The sequence below is a fragment of the Erithacus rubecula genome (assembly GCF_903797595.1).
Source record: "Erithacus rubecula genome assembly, chromosome: 8".
NCBI classification, from domain to species: Eukaryota; Metazoa; Chordata; class Aves; order Passeriformes; family Muscicapidae; genus Erithacus; species Erithacus rubecula.
Window position 1 is genome coordinate 35,883,226 of NC_136659.1, and position 20,706 is coordinate 35,903,931.

At 45.9% G+C, this 20,706-nt stretch overlaps 1 protein-coding gene across 5 annotated transcripts in view; it reads right to left on the bottom strand.

Annotated features, from left to right (window-relative positions):
* The window catches only part of CACNB4 (calcium voltage-gated channel auxiliary subunit beta 4), a gene marked incomplete at its 3' end in the record, with an annotated part of 40,481 nt that overhangs the window by 14,007 nt on the left and 5,768 nt on the right, over window positions 1-20,706 (bottom strand). For all 5 annotated transcript variants that reach the window (XR_013774837.1, XR_013774838.1, XM_079310541.1 and 2 more), the window contains exons 2-5: window positions 6,149-6,268; window positions 5,641-5,763; window positions 1,694-1,824; window positions 686-762 (exon numbers count right to left, since the gene is read on the bottom strand). Coding sequence is in view for 3 of the 5 variants with exons in the window: in XM_079310541.1 (XP_079166667.1) it covers window positions 686-762; window positions 1,694-1,824; window positions 5,641-5,763; window positions 6,149-6,268 (451 nt within the window). The remainder of the gene's footprint in view (window positions 1-685; window positions 763-1,693; window positions 1,825-5,640; window positions 5,764-6,148; window positions 6,269-20,706) is intronic.

The following is a 20,706-nucleotide window of genomic DNA, read 5'->3' on the forward strand; positions in this document are numbered from 1 at the left end:
ATTAAACTGGGTATTCTGTATGTTAAACTGGACATTCTATACATTAAACTGGGTATTCTGTGTATTAAACTGGGTATTCTGTATGTTAAACTGGACATTCTATACATTAAACTGGGTATTCTGTATGTTAAACAGGACATTCTATACATTAAACTGGGCATTCTGTGTATTAAACTGGATATTCTGTGTACTAAACTGGACATTCTATACAGAATGGGTATTCTGTGTATTCTGTGTATTAAACTGGGTATTCTGTATGTTAAACTGGACATTCTATACATTAAACTGGGCATTCTGTGTATTAAACTGGGTATTCTGTATGTTAAACTGGATATTCTATACATTAAACTGGATATTCTGTATGTTAAACTGGACATTCTATACAGAATGGGTATTCTGTGTATTCTGTGTATTAAACTGGGTATTCTGTGTACTAAACTGGACATTCTATACATTAAACTGGACATTCTATACATTAAACTGGGTATTCTGGGGCAGCTGCCACTGTTCCCAAGGTTTTCCCAGCCCCTGGCAGTTCCTGCATGGCTGGGAATGAATGTGCTCCTCCCCTGGGAACATCTCAGTAACTCAGCAAAGGGGGAAACCTGCATCCCTCAGGTGGGCTTTTTCAAGAGAATTATTAATAAGAATATTATTAATTATTATGAAATAGCTGCTGCCTTACCTGTGGCTGTGGGTGTGGCTCGGAATGTGCCAGAAACCATCTCTCCAAGGCTTGAAGAGGAATTCCCACTGGATTTCCTGCAGAAGGAGCCCCATGAGCACCAGGCACCCCAAATGTGGCAGGTTTTGGGGAGGAATTGTCCCACAAGGTCACACAAATATAAATGACTCTAAGTAACAGAGCTAAAAATTAACTTTTATCATTAAAATATGGGATTTTATCATCCAAATCCAGGAGCATCTGACTGAACTCAGTAATTTCTATTGAGACCCACACAACTTCAGAGAGTTGTGTCCAAAATTCCAGAAGAAATTTGGATGTTCAACCATCCTGAAAGCATTTCCCAGGTTTATCTCCCAGACTTTTCTCCAGAAATTTGCAATCTCCAGGTCTGGCAGGGTGGACACTCAAAAACCTCAGCTGGAAGGTGAAGAATAAAGGATGGTAAAGCTGATCTGACAAAATTTGGTTTGGACCAAAATGGAAAGAAAAAAAAATGAAGAGGAAAAAAAAAAACTAAGAACAACCTAAGAAAAACTGGGAGAATCTGGGAGACTTTAAGTACTAAGTTGACTTAAAATTTGGTTTGGATCAAAATGGAGAGGAAAGAAAAAAATGAAGGGAAAAAAAACCTAATAACAACCTAAGAAAAACTGGGAAAATCTGAGAAACTTTAAGTACTAAGTTGCCTTAAAATTTGGTTTGGTCCAAATTGGAGAGAAAAAAAACTCTAAGAGCAGCCTAAGGAAAACTGGGAAAAATCTGGGAGACTTTAAAAGTTGCCTTAAAATTTGTTTTGGGACCAAAATGAAAAGAAAAAAAAAACGAAGGGAAAAAACCCCACAAGCTAAGAAAAGCTGGGAGAGTTTAAGCAGCGAGCTGACTTAGGAGCACAAACCCTGGGCCATTTCTGTCAGTGGCAGCCCCAGCAGTGCAGGGGGTGCCCTGCAGCAGCTGCAGCGGCTCTGGGGAAGTTTTGGGGGGCTGTGCAGGGCCAGGGGGGCTCACCCTCCGTGGAATCGGCCCCTCTTCTGCTCCTGCTGGATGCGGATGTTCTCCAGGCGCAGCGGGCTGGGGATGAAGCCGATCTCGCAGCCCTCCTTCACCAGCCTCCCTATCCACCAGTCGTTGTTGTATTTCTGCAACACACCAAGGGGGTGCCTGGGGGGCTGCTCTTGGGGTTTTTAGAGTCTCTGCTCTTTGGTGTGTTGTAGGGGTTACACTCCTTACAGCCATCTCGTGAAACAAAGAGATTCCTTCAAAGCAAACCCCCCTCCCTTACTGAAAACCCCGTTATCTCTTAGGATTTCTATTGGCTCTTCAAGTCACAAGTTAATCGGTTCTTTTCTCACTTAGAGTCTTAAGATAATTGGTTCCTTTGTAAGTTGTAGTTTTTATTGGTTAGAAACTCAATCCTTTGGAAATCTATATAAAATGTTATCTGATATAATTAGACCGTTGTTAGCATCTCCCTTCGAGGACAATAAAGTTATCCTTGGAACTTTGCAGCACAGTCTCAAGCCTTTGTTCTTCCCTAGTGAGTAGCTCAGGGCTCTGCATTTGGGGTTCAGAAGTACCTGGGCTCAGGGCTGCAGACCCTAAAAACAGCTACAGTGTGTAACTCTGAGAATTCGGGTTAGCTGTTAGATCTCTTCACAGAGGAGTTAAAACAATTCCTTCCCAGCTGGAGAATCAAGGGCAACTGGTACCCAAAAATCATAAACAACAGCAAGGGAAAGGGGGCTGAGACTTTATAACCTGGAGCTGTGGTTGGATAATAGACCACAAGATGTAGATGAACCAAAACTTATAAAAGTGTAAAACTCATAACTTATAAAACTCATAACTGGTAAAACTCGTAACACAAATAAAACTGGTGACCAGGATCCAGCCTGGATTTGATTTGGGTGCAGCCCCAGCCAGGCTCTTGCACTGCCCAAGGTGAATCCTTTCAATAAATTCCTTTTTTATTCCTTTTGCTCTGAGAATGATGGTTGTGATGGAATAAAGGTTTGGAGCAGCTGCTCCAGCATTCCTGTCCTGTACACAGATATTTGTAAATATAAAATAAGAGAAAAAATATTCCAGGAAAAACTCAACCTTCAGCTTTCCATCAAATATTGCTTGTCATATTTAATGGTCTAGACAAAAGATCACCATTTTCCCGTCCTCCTTTCCAGGTATTTGTAGGGATTTGTTAACAGGTTATGACAAATTAAGAAAAGTTCACTTTTAGGAAGAAATTTCGATATATAACCAAAGTATAGCATTTTATCACTGACCTTTAGTAACACATATTTTTCTGTTTTATTGAAAGTCTGGTCTGTCCCTAATGATGGCAAGATGGAAAGCAGGAGGATCCTGGTGGATATTGGAGTGGAAAAGGATTTGTTGTAGCTGCTGCCAGCAAAGCTTTTGAAGAAAAGTATCTGAAAAGCCTCTCCCTGTTCTGCTTCATTAGGCAGCTCAGTGTTCAAAAGAAACATTGCTTTTCACAAGTGACTCTGGAGTCATTAAGAGCAGCACCAGTGAATGGGTTTTGTTTGCCTGCCTCGAGGAAAAAGCCATCAGAAATCTCTTCTTCAAGATCATCCCTGCTCCTGGCTCCACATTTGCAGCACTTGAGTCCTGCAGGAACACAAACACCGAGCTCCTGCTGCCAGGGGTGCAGCAGTGCCTGCTGATGAGTCTGAAACACAGAGCCTCAGCACTGAAAAACAAATGGGCTTTTATCAGCCCAGATATCTGAACATTAACCCAACCACAAATATCAACATATAATAAAAACTAAGGGAATGCAATCCCCATATCCTGGAAAACCTCTTTATCCTCTTTCATCTATTTAGGTAAGAGGTTCCATTATTTTATTATTCCAACTAAGTGTTTATTCCTCCTGCTGTTCTGACCTTGATTCAGACAGTGGCAGTGAGCAATGCTTTATGTGAAGTATGTTCAATTACAGAACTACTTGCAGTCTGTGAACCAGACAAATCCTTCAGGATGCAGCATCCTGCTGGGAAAGGAGTGACCTGAGAGGTTGTGGGGTCCCCATCCCTGGAGTGGCACTGGGGCTTGGGGCAGCCTGGGACAGTGGGAGGTGACCCTGCCCAGGGCAGGGGTGGCACTGGATGGGCTTTAAGGCCCCTTCCCACCCAAACCAGTCTGAATCTACAAAACCAATCCCTGCAAAACCTGATTTCCAAGGGCACTGCCTGCTCCATTCTGGCTCTAAAGGTACAGCCTGACCATGGCAATCTCCCTTCATGGACTCTGAGTGGTGCCTCTAGACATGGGATCAGAATCAGCCCCTCTGCACAGGGACTGGGGACAAGGGATGGAGGCACAGGACACAGGGAATGGCTGCACTGCCAGAGGGCAGGGATGGATATTGGGATATGGGGCTGGAATTCCCAGAGCAGCTGTGGCTGCCCCTGGATCCCTGGGAGTGCCCAAGGCCAGGCTGGACAGGGCTGGGAGCAGCCTGGGACAGTGGGAATGTCCCTGCCCATTTCAGATCCTCCCATCCCAAAGCAGCCTGGGTTCTGCTGAGAACACCTGAACACACCAATGCCAAGTGCAGGGAGGAGCCCAGGATTTATCTGCATTAGGTCATTCCCTCCCCCCTGTAACTCTGTGTGTGGGAGCAGCACATTCCCTCCCCTGGTTGCCATGCCCATGATTCCTTCTGCTCTGTCAGGAATTGTTGCCATTTCATCCTTTAAGCAAGCACACAATGTATAGTTTGGAGGAGAAGAGATGAGACAGCACAGGCCACCTCCTCAAAATAGCAGCTCCCCACTCATCCTCTGCTCCATCCTGCCAGAGGGTGACCTGACTTTGTACCCAGCTTAGCAGCATCCCAAAATCTGGAACCATTGTTCTGGTCCAGATCAGTGTAAAACAAATCCTGCAAAGCCTTTCTGAACCATTCCCCAAATCCTGCTGAGTTCCAGCTCCAGGCAGGCTGAGCTGGCAAACACCAGTAAGCTGATGGTTTACAGCTCAGTGCCAGTGTGATCCTGGGTTTTTAGACCTTGGAAGACAACTCATGGAATGCCAAGACATGGATTTGGGGACATTTCTCTGGAAAAATGTGTGATAGGAGCTCAGAGTGGACAACTCAATCAGTGCCCTGACAGTAAAGGTGGCCAGGTCCAGGAAAATCAAGATGAAAAACTGGAAAAATGGAATTTACTGCCTTCCCCTCTCAGGGAGAGGGGATGTGAAGCAATTCCCTGCTCCCTGCAGAGGAGGGGCAGCAGCAGGTGTTTTCCTCCTGAATGTGCTCTGTCTAAGGGAGATCAGTGCTCTGGAGTGATGATGAACACGTGTTCAAAGAAAGACACAGATGAGCACTGAACACCCCAAAATAAACCCAAAATGCAGAGATGAAAAAGTGCTTTTGCAAGCTGCAAGCCTCTGTACCAATCCACAGCACAACAGGGGGTTATGCAAATGTGGAGGGCTCACTTCAGATAAAAAATTGCAGAAAATATGCTCAGCATGCAATAAAATGCAATTTTCTCTACCAAAGCCATACTCAGGGCTCATTTATTCCCATTTTTTCCCTTATTTTTGCATCTGTCCTCTTCAGGATTTTTCTTTGCTTACTGTATTATCCTAAGTGTTACTTCCTCTCTGGAAAAGAGCCTATCTGGTGTTTTTTGGAGACCTGGTGTGACCTGGTGCTGCTCCATGGAATAGTTTGTGCTGCACCATCTCTGATCCCTCCACAACCTTGTTGTGATGAAAAGAATCTGAACCCACCACTTTAAAGGGTGTCATTTCCTTCCTGTGTGATGGAATTGGTGCTGGTAACACCAAGTGCTCCAGAAGGGCAGGATAAGGGTGCAGGAGCTCCAGGAGGGATGAAGCAGCACCTCATCCTCACTCTCAGCACTCCTGGAAATGGCTCAGCTGTTCCAATCAAACAATTCCCTTTCCCTTGTTTTTACCTCTTTAATGTGGAGGAAGTCCTTGGCATCAAAGGAGATGGCAGTGCTTGGGACAGGAACATCTTCATCCAGAGCCCCACAGTAACTCACGTTGGTCTTGACAGCAAATGCTACAGGTTTGGACTACAAACAGAAAAACATCAAAAAAAAAAACAAACCACTGGAAACTCTTCATCCATAAAAACTCAGCCCTAATCATTTCACCCAGGCCAGCAGAGCTCAGCTCCCTGGAGAATGTTTACACCAAATTCCCCCACCATCCCCTCTGTAGATAGTGTGACCCAAGTGCTGCAGTATTTGCAAAGGCAGTGTGAATTTTATTACCTAAAAGAAATAATAAATATATTTGTTTCTTTATGTTTATATATAAATACATAAATATATATTTATATATAAATATATAAAAATAATAAATATATATCTTTATTTCTATAAAAACGAAATTTTAAATAATGAAATAAATAAATAAAAATGACCTAAAATAAAGGGAGGCAGAGCAGTCACCCACCTTGGCCCTCTCCAGCTGGATGGCTGCTTGCTGCTCCCTTTCCTGGCGAATTGCTTCCCTGTCCTCCTCCAGGGACACATCAGAGTCTGAGGGTCTGCTCGTGTAGGAATCTGCTGAGCCCTGAAAGGAGATCCAGCTCACTAAGAAAACACAGCTGAACAACAGAAATCCCCTCCCCACATCTAAAAACAATTTGTTTTTTCATGGTTTTGAGTGAGTTTCGTAAAGATGAAAATCCTGAGAAAATCTCTCTCCTTTATTTTCTTACTGACACAGTGAAATCCAGCTCAGCTGTGGGCACTGTCCAAAAATCTTTACAATATTCACATCCTGTTTGACAACCTCAGACTCAGGATTGTCAAGGGTTAGGTCACATCCAACATAATTAAGGAATTATAAAGCTTGGTTTGAATCATCCCTCCCCATGAATAGGCACCATTGTTTAAGGGCTTTGTTCTCATTCACACAGAGCTTTGTTCTGGGCTTCCAGGGGGCAAAAGTGGCAAAAATGACATTATTAAAGCTGCTCAACAGCTCTGGACTGATATGACATGGAACCAGCACATTCAGGCAGCAGCAGAGAGCATCAGCCTAAGAGGGAGGAAAGAAGGTGTTGGCACTGTTGGATTTTTTGCCTTTTTTTGGACATTTTTCAGGATACCTAGCAACTCCTGAAGGGTGGAGTGGCTGTAGAGACCAGCCTGACTCCAGCCCCCCACAGACCTGCTCTTTAGGAGTGTGGGGCCAGTGGAGAAGCAGAGCTTTAACCTGGCAAAACAGAGAATATTTACTCCTGATCAACCTGTGGTGTGTGCTCCAACAGAGCCACTCTCCAGCATTATATCCTTATTTTTCTTACACTGATTGATATCCTGCAGCACTGACACTGTAGAAGTCAATATTCTTATTGATGTAAAGTCACATATTCTTAAATATTGCTGTGAATACATGGCCATTGCTGTGGATCCACATCCATCCCTGTGGATCCACATCCATCCCTGTGGATCCCTGTGGATCCCTGTGGATCCACATCCATCCCTGTGGATCCCTGTCCATCCCTGTGGATCCCTGTCCATCCCTGTGGATCCACATCCATCCCTGTGGATCCACGTCCATCCCTGTGGATCCCTGTGGATCCCTGTGGATCCACATCCATCCCTGTGGATCCCTGTCCATCCCTGTGGATCCCTGTCCATCCCTGTGGATCCACATCCATCCCTGTGGATCCACATCCATCCCTGTGGATCCACATCCATCCCTGTGGATCCCCGTCCATCCCTGTGGATCCACATCCATCCCTGTGGATCCACATCCATCCCTGTGGATCCATGTCCATCCCTGTGGATCCACATCCATCCCTGTGGATCCACATCCATCCCTGTGGATCCACATCCATCCCTGTGGATCCCTGTCCATCCCTGTGGATCCCTGTCCATCCCTGTGGTTCCATGTCCATCCCTGTGGATCCACGTCAATCCCTGTGGTTTCATGTCCATCCCTGTGGATCCCTGTGGATCCCTGTGGATCCCTGTCCATCCCTGTGGATCCCTGTCCATCCCTGTGGATCCACATCCATCCCTGTCCATCCCTGTGGATCCACGTCAATCCCTGTGGTTCCATGTCCATCCCTGTGGATCCCTGTGGATCCCTGTGGATCCCTGTCCATCAGAAGATTTCTAGCTGACTGCTGACCCTGTGCTCTTTCCTTGTTCCATATCTTGGCCTCTCTTGGGGAAGAGCAGATTTCCTCCAGGCCAGGAACAGAATTTTTGCCAACAGGAGCTTCACCCACAACAGAGATTTTAAACAGCAGAAAATTCCTTCCAGGACCTGTGGAGAGCTGGGAAGAGCTGGGAAGACACAGGAGTTGAGGTTCCTGAGCTGGAACAAGTGGAACAAGCCCAGGCTGAACTGTGGCATCAGAAGCTGGCAGCAGCTCAGCTCTGCCCAGCTGGGATGCTGCACATCCTGCTGCTCCTTCTGCTTCCTTTGGGATGTAGCAGAGAGCAGGAACTCAGCAGGTCTCACCCAGACACCTCTCCATGCCTGAGCAACCCCCTTTCCATGGGGAAATCCTGTCCAACCTTCCCTCTCCTCCTGTCCCTGTCCCTGTTCCCAGATCCCAAATCCCCCCGGCTGTGCCCTCCTGGCAGGGAATTCCAGAGAGGGAAAAGATCCCTCGGGATCCTCCTTTGCTGCAGCCTCAGCCCCTTCCCATTTCCCTCAGGAATTCTCCATCCTTTCCCATTTCCCTCAGGAATTCTCTATCCCTTTCCCATTTCCCTCAGGAATTCTCCATCCTTTCCCATTTCCCTCAGGGATTCTCTATCCCTTTCCCATTTCCCTCAGGAATTCTCCATCCTTTCCCATTTCCCTCAGGAATTCTCCAGCCCCTTCCCAACTCCATTCCCTTCTCTGGTCACACTCCAGCCCCTCAGGGTCTCCCTAGCTGTGAGGGAAAAATCAAAAATTAGGAGAAAACATGAGGGGGGGGGAAAAAGTGAGGGAAGTTTGGGGAGGGCTCTGCTGCAGAGCTTTTCCCTCAGGAATTCTCCTTTTCTCCAGGCTGAGCCCCTTCCCATTTCCCTCAGGGATTCTCCATCCTTTCCCATTTCCCTCAGGAATTCTCCATCCCTTCCCATTTCCCTCAGGAATTCTCCATCCTTTCCCATTTCCCTCAGGAATTCTCCATCCTTTCCCATTTCCCTCAGGGATTCTCTATCCCTTTCCCATTTCCCTCAGGGATTCTCCATCCTTTCCCATTTCCCTCAGGAATTCTCCATCCCCTTCCCATTTCCCTCAGGGATTCTCTATCCCTTTCCCATTTCCCTCAGGAATTCTCCATCCTTTCCCATTTCCCTCAGGGATTCTCCATCCTTTCCCATTTCCCTCAGGGATTCTCCATCCCTTCCCATTTCCCTCAGGAATTCTCCATCCCTTCCCATTTCCCTCAGGAATTCTCCATCCCTTCCCATTTCCCTCAGGAATTCTCCATCCCTTCCCATTTCCCTCAGGGATTCTCTGAGGCAGAGCAGCCCCGGTGCCATGCCAGGATTGCTACAATCCCAGCACATGATCCTGGAGCTGCAGCCCCGGGAATGTGAGTCACAGCAGCACCCTGACAGTCAGGCACTGAGCTGCAAATAGCAGCCAGAGGGGCAGAAAAGGAGCCAGATCCATGGAATCCTGCCTTCTGTTTCAAATGTTTGATGGAGGATCAGAATTATTGCCAGAAATATTGACAGAATATTGCTCAACAATCCAACACAAACACTGCTGTCTGCTCAGCACCCAGTGCAGGGAGTTCTGCTCTGACAACTGCAATGAGAGGAAAAGAAAGAGAAAAGCCATTTCCCATCTCTTTTTTTACACCAAGAGGAAGAATTTCTTCATGGGAAGGGGCTGCCCAGGGAATGGTGGAGTCTCCATCCCTGCAGGTGTGGAGGTGGCTCTGGGGACAAGGGCAGGATTTGGGCACAGCTTGGACCCGATCCTGGAGGGCTCTGCCAACCTTGGTGATTCTGGGATTCTGTAAAAAAACCCTTTAACTTCTTTATTCTCACACTGCTTAGAGCAGCAGCCTGTGCCCACAGTTTCACACATGATATTTGAGGAATATTCTCAATCCCACCCTTACCTAACCCAAATCCCACGACCCTCTGGGAGACAGAGGAATTTTGTCAAGTGGGGCTTCAGTCAGTTCAAGTGACACCAGGTTGGGCAATTTGAAAGAAACAGGCTTTTCTAGGTAATTACATTATTCAAGAAAATGAAATACTCATTGCTTACTTCACAGCCTTTATACTCTGGGCTCCTGTGGATTCATTTTTTTGTGCAATATATTATTTATTTCCTCCCTCTCTCATCAACTAATGTCATTCAGCTTACTAAAGACGTGGAGGTTTGAAGCAATCCCAAAAACACCAGGGAGAAGGGTAAGGCAGAAAGAACAGTGTGTCTCATTATTCTTATATTAAAAATAAAATATTTTTAATATTTTATATTCTCCTGCTCACTGACTGGTTTTACAGGTGAGGCTGCTGGAGGACATGTGCTGAGGTGGAAACATTCCTGGTGAATTCCCAGGATTTTAGGGAGGATAAGGTGACATGAATCCTCTTCCTGGACACTACAACATCCAGCCTTTGTGCTCACTGAAGAAACAATCAACCTTTAGCTGTTGCAGCTAAAAATTAAAAACTTACTGAGCTTGCAAATAATTTTTCCCCAAGTGCCATAAATCCACAGGCCAGGATTGCTCTCCCTTCATCCCTAAGGAATGCTCTGTCAATTAAATTGCTTTAATTGCTGGTGCAATTCAAGCAGCAATTCATTAGCAGCTCCAATCAGGCAGATGACAGGCAGGAGAGATTTAGGGTGCTGTGGGTCCATCCCAACCCACAGAGGTTTTGGGAAAACATTTCTGCTCACCAAGAGCTCCCCATGAGCCCAGTCAGTGCCTTCCTGCAGCATCCCTGTCCCCAGGCACTGGGATGATCCCTGGATGCTGGAATTCCCACTGGGATGATCCCTGGATGCTGGAATTCCCACTGGGATGATTCCTGGATGCTGGAATTCCCACTGGGATGATCCCTGGATGCTGGAATTCCCACTGGGATGATACCTGGATGCTGGAATTCCCACTGGGATGATCCCGATGCTGGAATTCCTCAGAATCTGGGGGATGATCCCTGGATGCTGGAATTCCCACTGGGATGATCCCTGGATGCTGGAATTCCCACTGGGATGATCCCTGGATGCTGGAATTCCCACTGGGATGATCCCTGGATGCTGGAATTCCCACTGGGATGATCCCTGGATGCTGGAATTCCCACTGGGATGATCCCTGGATGCTGGAATTCCCACTGGGATGATACCTGGATGCTGGAATTCCCACTGGGATGATCCCTGGATGCTGGAATTCCCACTGGGATGATTCCTGGATGCTGGAATTCCCACTGGGATGATCCCTGGATGCTGGAATTCCCACTGGGATGATTCCTGGATCCTGGAATATCCTCCTCCAACTATTGGCCATGCTGCAGTTGGAGTAATATCTGAGCTGGGGGCAGCATGGAAAAAAAAAAATCCTCCTGTCCCATCCTCCTCTTCCTTCTTCCCCAACACCAATCCCAGCTGGTCCCTCCCAGCTCCCTGACAGGATTTGGGATGCTCAAGGCAGTCTCATCCTGCAAGACACAGGAGGCCAAATTCCCAAAGATCCCCTGATGAACTCAGGGATGACCCAGCAGACCAAACAGCTGAACCAGAGGTTGCTCCAATGATTTTAAGTTGGTCAGGAGCTCAACTAAAAATGTTTTAGCAGACATGGAATCATGGAATTCCAGATTGGTTTGGGTTGGAAGGGACCTCACAGCTCATCTCCTTCCAGGCCAGGGATTTTCCACCATCCCAGGCTGCTCCAAGCCCTGTCCAGCCTGGCCCTGGACACTTCCAGGGTTGGTGCTCATCTCATCCCAGCACTCAGGGTGGGCAGCTAAATTTAATTACCAGGCAGGTGATGTAATTAATTAAAAGGCAAATACAAAACAGTGGGGGTCTCTTCCCTTGGCATGAAAACCTTGCTGTGCTGCAATGGAAACTGGGGCCAGGAAAATCAGTGTGTGTGCCCAGTAAAATACTGCAGAGGGAGGATCCATGGGAGCTGCACCCTGAGCAGCAGGGAAAGCAAAGCATGTTTATTATCCCCATTTTATTTCCATTATTCCCATGAGGAAAGGGGTGTAGAGATCACACTGGCAGCCCCTGTTTTGATTTAATATCCTCTGGAATTATTAACATCCCCCTCTAATTACAAAACCCACTCCAGCTACTGCAATGTTGAACAGGGAGTCCAGGAACAAAAAGGTTCAGGGGAACTTTTGCACAAATTCCCACGTGGATGTGGAAGTCCAAGCAGGACAAGGTTCAGTTCCCAAGCAAATGAATTTCTTGCTGAATCCCCAAGACACACAAGGCAGCTGCACAACCACTTGGCATTGAGTTGTGATTTCAGAATCAAATGCTCAGCAATTATTTCCTTCTATATGTTTGGTAAATTTATTTAAGACAACTCATTAGGTGTCTCAGCAATTTGGAAATTACTAGGTAGTTAGAACATGTTTTTTCTTTGGGAATACTAATTGTTAGAAAATAGGGCAATTCTTCCAACATTTCCTGATCTCTTTTTTTTTTTTTTTTTTTTTTTTACCCTGGATTTGAAATCTTGCAGTCTATCTCTTTTCCCCAGCTGCCTTCAGTTCAGCACAGATTGTGTTGCCACATTTAAGAAATAAGAGTTTAGAAAAAATACTGGTAATATATATCTCTATTTACTGCCAAAACACTCCCATCTCTTTTGGTGATGTTCAAATGAACATGCAAGGCACAGGATTTTGCTTAGCAGGCATCACAAAGCCTGAGGTTAGAGAATAGATGAGCTGCTCTGAACTTTTTCCTTTTCACAGGTTAAAAATTCAGATCTTCCTCCACAAAATAACACCCAAAGCACTTTTGCTGCAGAGCTGAGGGAAAGGTGAGGATCACAGCCAGAGGGTTGGTTACAAGCTCAGGTGGTTTTCACCCAACAAAGTGCTGAAAATCTGAACACACAAACCTTTCAAATTCCATGTTTTGTTCAGCCATAAAGCAGCACAGACCTGCCTGGGAGTGCTCTGATCTGTGTTTATTCCAAATGCAGCCTGGAGAGCTGGGACTGAATGAACACCTCAACACCTCCAGCCTGAATTTTGCTTCACCCTCTGCAGCTGGTCCCTCTTTTTCAGGAAAGCTATTCAGCACTCCCAGGAGAGGAATAAAAAAGGTGTTATTTTTCCATGATAAAAGGCACCAAACTAAAGCTGCAACAGCATTGAGACACTGCTTTATTTTTTCTAATTACTTCAGCTCTTGAAAGCATTGAATGATCCTCCCAAGGCTCTGGGGAAGCTGCTGCTCTTGGGTTTGATGAAACCTGATCATAAAAGTGCACCTGGTATCCTAAATGAGCTCTCCTGTGAGAGGATGCTCTGTGCCTGTCCCACATAACACGTTGGGAAGTCAAGAATGTTCTCTGAGTCTCCAGGAAAAGAAAGAAATTACAAATACTGCCCCCAAACTAAACTTAATCATCCTCCCAGCACAGGCATCTGTGGCTGCCATATGTGGTCTGCCACAGCATTCCCTCAGACATGCCAGGAAATGCTGGAATAATGTGGTGTATTCCTAAACCAGCCCCCAGGCACCCTCCTGTGCTGGCTCACAGGGGTGGATCACTTCAAAAATAAAAGAAATAAAAATCACACCTCCATCTACTTCCTTGGGACTGCAACAGGGACATTTAATTTGGGATGTGCAAGAGGATGAGCTGCCATTCCTCCTCTTGTTTTATTCACTCTGTCCCAGTTTATCTCTTTTTGCCTTTTGGTTTCCTGCAGCTCAGCTTGGTTTGCTCCCCCTGGGGCTCTGCTGTCACCAGGTCACCTTTGGGAGAATCTGACCTGTGCTGGGACCACAGAATGCCAGAATCCTGGAATCTCACACTGGTTTGGGCTGGAAGGGACTTTAAAGTTCATCAGATCCACCCCAGCCATGGCAGGGACACTTTCCACCATCCCAGGGACATTTCCACCATCCCAGGGACATTCCCACCATCCCAGGGACATTTCCACCATCCCAGGGACATTTCCCACCATCCCAGGGACATTTCCCACCATCCCAGGGACATTTCCCACCATCCCAGGGACATTTCCCACCATCCCAGGGACATTTCCCACCATCCCAGGGACATTCCCACCATCCCAGGGACATTTCCCACCATCCCAGGGACATTTCCACCATCCCAGGGACATTTCCACCATCCCAGGGACATTGCCACCATCCCAGGGACACTCCCACCATCCCAGGGACATTTCCACCATCCCAGGGACATTGCCACCATCCCAGGGACACTCCCACCATCCCAGGGACATTTCCACCATCCATGGGACATTTCCCACCATCCCAGGGACATTTCCCACCATCCCAGGGACATTTCCACCATCCCAGGGACATTTCCCACCATCCCAGGGACATTTCCCACCATCCCAGGGACATTTCCCACCATCCCAGGGACATTTCCACCTTCCCAGGGACATTCCCACTATCCCAGGGACATTTCCACCATCCATGGGACATTTCCACCATCCCAGGGACATTTCCCACCATCCCAGGGACATTTCCACCATCCCAGGGACATTTCCCACCATCCCAGGGACATTTCCCACCATCCCAGGGACATTTCCACCATCCCAGGGACATTTCCACCATCCATGGGACATTTCCCACCATCCCAGGGACATTTCCCACCATCCCAGGGACATTTCCCACCATCCCAGGGACATTTCCACCATCCCAGGGACATTTCCACCATCCATGGGACATTTCCCACCATCCCAGGGACATTTCCCACCATCCCAGGGACATTTCCACCATCCATGGGACATTTCCCACCATCCCAGGGACATTGCCACCATCCCAGGGACATTTCCCAGGTGATTCCAGCCTGGCCTTGGACACTCCCAGGGATCCAGGGGCAGCCACAGCTGCTCTGGGAATTCCATCCCAGCCAGGAATTCCCAATATCCCAATATCCATCCCATTCCTCTGGCAGTACAATCCATTCCCTGTGTCCTGTCCCTCCATCCCTTGTCCCCAAATTCCCCCCTCACTTTTTTCAATCCCCACTGGGCACTGCAAGGCCACTTTTCTTCTCCAGGCTGAGCCAAGGAAAAATTTCCATTTATTTTCCTCAAGCACCCATTCATTAACCTCAATGATTTTTCAATTTCCCAACAAATAAAACCAGTTTATCCCTCTCAAAGCCCCAGACTGCTGCAGTCCCCAAAGCAGCACCATGATCTTCATGGGAGGAAAGAAATGGAATTTTCCTCAGTGCTGAGATCCTTGCCACCTGTCTGCTTTCACTGCATGCTCCTCCTAATTCCAACAGCTAATTTAAAGGATATACATCTTTTTTAAGGATTTTGATGATTACAGTGTCCTGATTTTCTTCTAGAGTGGTGTCACCACCTCCCACACCATCAGGCTTTAGGCAACCAAAATAACCCTGAATATTTATTTCACTTTTTTTTTTTCCAACAGAAGTGGTTCAGAACATTACAGAACCACAGAACCAGACTCCCATCTTCAACAGAATTATAAGAAAATTACTGTTTAAAATGCTCACTCTGGGAAGTGAATGGGAAGGAATTGTGACATGCTGGGAGGGCATTGTTGAAATGAATTTCACACTGCTTAATTTAAAGCAAGCAATGATGGAGTTTGGGCCTGGGCTGGGTATGTTGTATTATTATTTTAATTAGCTCCTTCCTTCCAAAAACTTCCAAACCAGGAGGTTTAAACACTAATAAATGAGGCTTACAAACAGAGCATGTTTAATTTTTTTTACATTTTCTACTCTTTTTTTGTACTTTTTTCCCTTTTTTTTTGTCCCCAAGGAGCTGCCATGATCTCTGATTACTTTTCTTGCAGCAAATCCTGAAATCACCCAACTGCTGAACCTACATGAAATTCTTCTGGACTGCTAGGAACATCCCAGGAAGAAAAAAACCCCAAATTTCCAAGTGCTGTGCAGGCTGTAAATAGCAACTCCTTCCTCTGAGCCCTTGCAATTGAAAAACTCAACGTGCTGAGAGCAAAATACAAGAGAAAGGACATTTTGCTGTCACCTGCTGAGGTAATATTTGAGTGACACTTTATGCTCCTTAATTGCTGTAATCAACCAAGGACTTTCCAGGACTTTGCTGCCCACTGGGAATTCAGTGGCTCCAATTCCAGCAGCTCTGCCCTCCCAAAAATAAATTTTTTTTTATCATTACTGCCTAAAATGGGGGGGAACAGCCAGAATTTTGTGCTGCATCTCAACTCCAGCCAATAATTTTATTTTTTTTTAACATGGTATGAACATGTTTTCCCAAATTCTTATCAATATCTGATCATCAGGGCACTCAAACCCAACCCATTCTGGGATTTGATGACTGACATTAATTCAGCGAGTCAAACATTAAAAATTCAAAGAAAATTTCTTTACTTTTTAATAACTGCCTCCAGTTTTATCTCAAAATGGATTCTTAATGAAATATCTTAGGAAAAACAATAATTTAATATTATTTCTTGCTAGTAACAAGCATTTCAATCAAGTAAAATTCCTTCAGGAATCACTGTCTTCCAACCCTTTTAATTTGGCACAAGCAATAACTGAGACCCCAATGGTCTCATTTTGTGCAAAAACTTCTCCATCCAAGTTCTCATTGCACCAGTAAACACAAATCTGCAGGAGCAAACAGGACAGCTTTATAAACACCTGGATATTGGGTTTTTGCTGAAAGAAAGTAAAAAAAAAAAAATAAATAAAAGTTTTGTCAGGAGCAGAATGTGTCAATCTTGACAAGATTTCAGAGCTTGGAAAAATCTTTGCCATTATTTTGGGATACTGTAGCAGCTCCAAAAGAGAATGTCAAAGGTTCTGCTGGTGCTTTATAAATCTGCACTGAATGCAATAAAAAATGCAGGAAATGAGGATGATGAGGGAAATCAGAGTCTGGTGAAAGGAACAGAAAACCATCCCAAGATGAGCAGCCAGAGTACAAAACCCCAAGCAAGGAACTCCTCCCAAAATTGGAAAGTGGTGGCTGAAATTACCCCAGGGAGTTCCCCCTGCATCCCCAAGAGAGATGAGGATGAGGGGGGAGGATGTCAGTGAAAAAAACCAGGATGAACTTCAGAAATTCCCAAATTCAGCCCTGGGCTGAGCAAAGCCAAGCCCCCACAGCACAGCCCCCCCCTTGCAGCTCTGGGGCAGGGATGGATTATGAAGGCATGAATGGAATAAAAAAGATCTTTGGTTTTATAAACAAACTGTAAGTTTGCTGAGAAATGGAACTGGATATTGAGAGATGAAAGAAGCAATGGGGGAAAAGCATGAATTGTATAAGAATTAAAAATCAAAGGGTGGCTGTAGATGAGAGGGAATCTCAGTGTCAGGGTTTGGGCAGCCTGTGCCTCTCAGGTGCCTCAGCAATGGGGACAGAGAGAGGGAAATTGGGATAAAAAGGAGGCTGCAGCCTCCAAAAACCTGAGAGACCCCAGGGGAATGTCCCATGGCCTCTCCCTTTAGTGGAATAAAGCACAAGGACTCCTCTGCCTCCTTTGGGACATGAACCTCTGGCTGGGGGCTGCTGGAACCCTAAACCCTGGGAGTTTTGAATTTTCTGTGCTTTTTGACACTCAATCCTCCAAAGAACTCTGCTTATGACTGGAGGCCTTGGAGAAGCTTCCAAAATGTAATGACAGAACTAGAATCACTGGTGTGTACTCTGAATAGAAGTGTGTGATATCACATGGTGAAAAATTTGGAATGTAGCAAAAGGTATGGAGGTTCTTGCACTGTCTCTTCCACCTTGTTCCTTCTTCTCAGTTTCAGGTGGTAGTTTTTGGTTGGACAGAAAGTACTGCAGTGCAGGTCACAGCTGTTTGGTCATTGGGTCAAAAGTATAAATAATATAGATATTTTTAATTGGGTAGTTAGGCTTTAGAAAACCTTGTAACTACTAGATCAACTGACTTTTTTTTTTTTTTTTTTGCTTTTAGCTTGTTAGCTAGGAGTGCTGCAGAACTCACTGTACTATAGGTAACAATTAATAAACAACTGAGTCTGAACAAGAAAATCCATCTCTTGTATTTCAACTGAGTGAAGGCAGAAGAAAGAAGACAGACACTAATATGTGGTGCTGCTAATAAGGAGAAGAGCTCTGAGCTCCCTCCCAAGCCAGGCCATTGATTGCTGCATTCCTATCCAGTTCTGCCCCCTTTTTCCAGCAGAGCATCCAGGCACAGGCAGCATTCCAGCTGGTCCTGTTGACATTTGTGCCTGCATCTCTCTCTCTGCCCTGGCACAGCTCCTGCCCCTCCTCCAGCCTGCAGCTCATCCCAAAATGTGCAGGGCACACTGCTGCCATCCCCAGATTGGGTGAGGGACAGGAATAAAAGGAGAAGCACCAATCCCCCTGAGTGCCTCAGCCCAGCAGCACTGGGCTCCAGAGCACTTTGCTGCCTGAAATGCTGCCATGGGACAGAGCTGCCTCAGCTCCCAGCTGCTGGCAAGAGCCTTTTCCTCCTTTTTAAATTCCTGCAAGTAATGCAGTGACTGCACTTGGGTGAAAAAGCAAAGGGAGGAATTATTTAACAGCTGAAAGGAACCTGCAGCCATCAGGACTTTTGGGCTGCACTTCATTGAAATACATCAGTGCAGCTCCTCTGAAACCCCCTGTTCAGTTCTGGCCCCAAATTTCAGATTTAAAAGTACATGTATTTCTGGTTCAGTTTGGTTTGAAAATGTTTGTATTTATTTGCACTGTTGTGGTTGTTACTCTGAGGGTACAACTGGGATTTCTTTACCTGTGTGAGATCCAGAAGAAAGGCAGACAAGCTTTATGAATAATTACATGTTGTTGTGGAATGTAAAACATTTCAATTCTGATACCAAAGAGATCTCATACATCTTTTATAAATTAAATCCCTGCTTGTGAAGGAAGACACAAAATAACTGTGCAGTTACATCCCTTTGAAGGCATCTTCCCCCTCAGCAGGTAGCACCTGCATGCAGAGAATGTGAATAAGAAATCAGAGGACAGAGTCTGTGGGATCTGCTGGCTTTGTGTGTTATATCCAAGCACAGAGGCTGCTGAGGGAAGCTGTGCAATCTCTGGAAATGTCCAGGGCCAGGCTGGATGGGGCTCTGGGATAGGGGAATGTGGAATTGCATGGGCTTTAAGGCTCCTTCCAACCCACACCAAGCTGGGATTCTAAGAAAGCCAACAAAAAGGAAAGATTCCTGTGTGATCTATTCAGTACAGAGTAGGGAAGCTGAACAATTAACAAGGTTCTTAAATATTCCAAGAGACAGAACATCCTCAGCATCAGCACTGAAAGGACTCCAGTGTGCAAGTCTGAAGGTCTAAACCAACTTCTGAAAACAACTTCTCCATATCCACCAGCAGTGCATGAATTTGGAATGTGTAATGGGAAATATTCCAGAGCCTGACTCCTTTCCTCCCACACTCCCACTCATCCTGCATGTTTACATTGATCTATTAAAGGGAAATATCACTTAATGCATTCCTGAAATGAATCCATTCCAGGAGCTGCTCAGCAATGTACTGCACTTCCCAGCACTCTGCTCCTTGGGGCAGAGCAAGCAAAAATCAACAGAGAGCTGTAATTAGCATGGAAAAATGCAGGGAGGCAAAGTCTAACCCATTTGTCTGCTTTTCCATCTGTCAATACCCTGTTCATTTCCCAATAGCAGATCAATACCAAGTGCAGAGCTCCAATATTCCTGGTTTATGGCATGCAAAAACATCTTGAGAACACTTTAACCACAACAAGCACCACAGTGGGGGTCAAGCTACTTCTCTTACTTGGCAGAAACTTTGGAAATAAATATACTTTGAAGTAACTCTGCCCAATCTTCTTGTTCCAACAGACACTTCAGTGGCACATTTTAGTTCAGGTAATGTTCCTTACACAACATGAGCTTGGCTGCTGGCAGCTCTTCCCTTGGACACTGATTTCTGTGGGATTTGTCACAATATTCAGGATGGAGCCCTCAGTGACAGGAGCTGCTGTGAGGTCTCACAGCCACTGGTGTTTTTTCCCTGGTGACATTTTCCAGTTATTGGTCATACATTGAAATATCCCTGCCACAAGTGTGATGCTGGGGCTTGTTTTGTCAGGCCTGATGAGCTCACCACTAATTGCCCCAGAATATAACATTTTCTAACATTTTATCCTGGTATCTCATGAGCTGTATATCACAGATTAACTGATGGTTTGTCAGGATACATTTTTCCAATGAAGAGAAAAATATTCTACAGGGAATCCACCAAGCAGAGGGAATGGGGGTTAAATATTGCTAAGAAACCCTGCATGGACTGGAGATGTTTATAAAGCAGCAGCACAGGGGATTAACCATTAGAAACATGATTTTATTCCTATTCTAAGAGATTAAAGGCTGTGATAAAGTTGGAATTGTTAGACCAGGGGTATTCAGGTTGTTCCTGGCTCTGTGAACAGGAAAAGGGACAGGGTGGCTGCCCTGGTCACCTCACCCTGAAGCCTGTCCCAGGGGGGCTGAGGGCTTTTCTGGCCAGAAAGGACATTGCTACTAAAAATGAAATTCTCCTGCACACTGAGAGCAGCCAGCACTTACAGCAACACAGCTCCAGGGGGACCAGGACACTGCCAGTGCCACCAGTGACTGTGACACAACACAAACAGGACACTGCCAGTGCCACCAGTGTGACACAACACAGCTCCAGAGGGACCAGGACACTGCCAGTGCCACCAGTGTGACACAACACAGCTCCAGAGGGACCAGGACACTGCCAGTGCCACCAGTGTGACACAACACAAACAGGACAGTGCCAGTGCCACCAGTGTGACACAACACAGCTCCAGAGGGACCAGGACACTGCCAGTGCCACCAGTGACTGTGACAC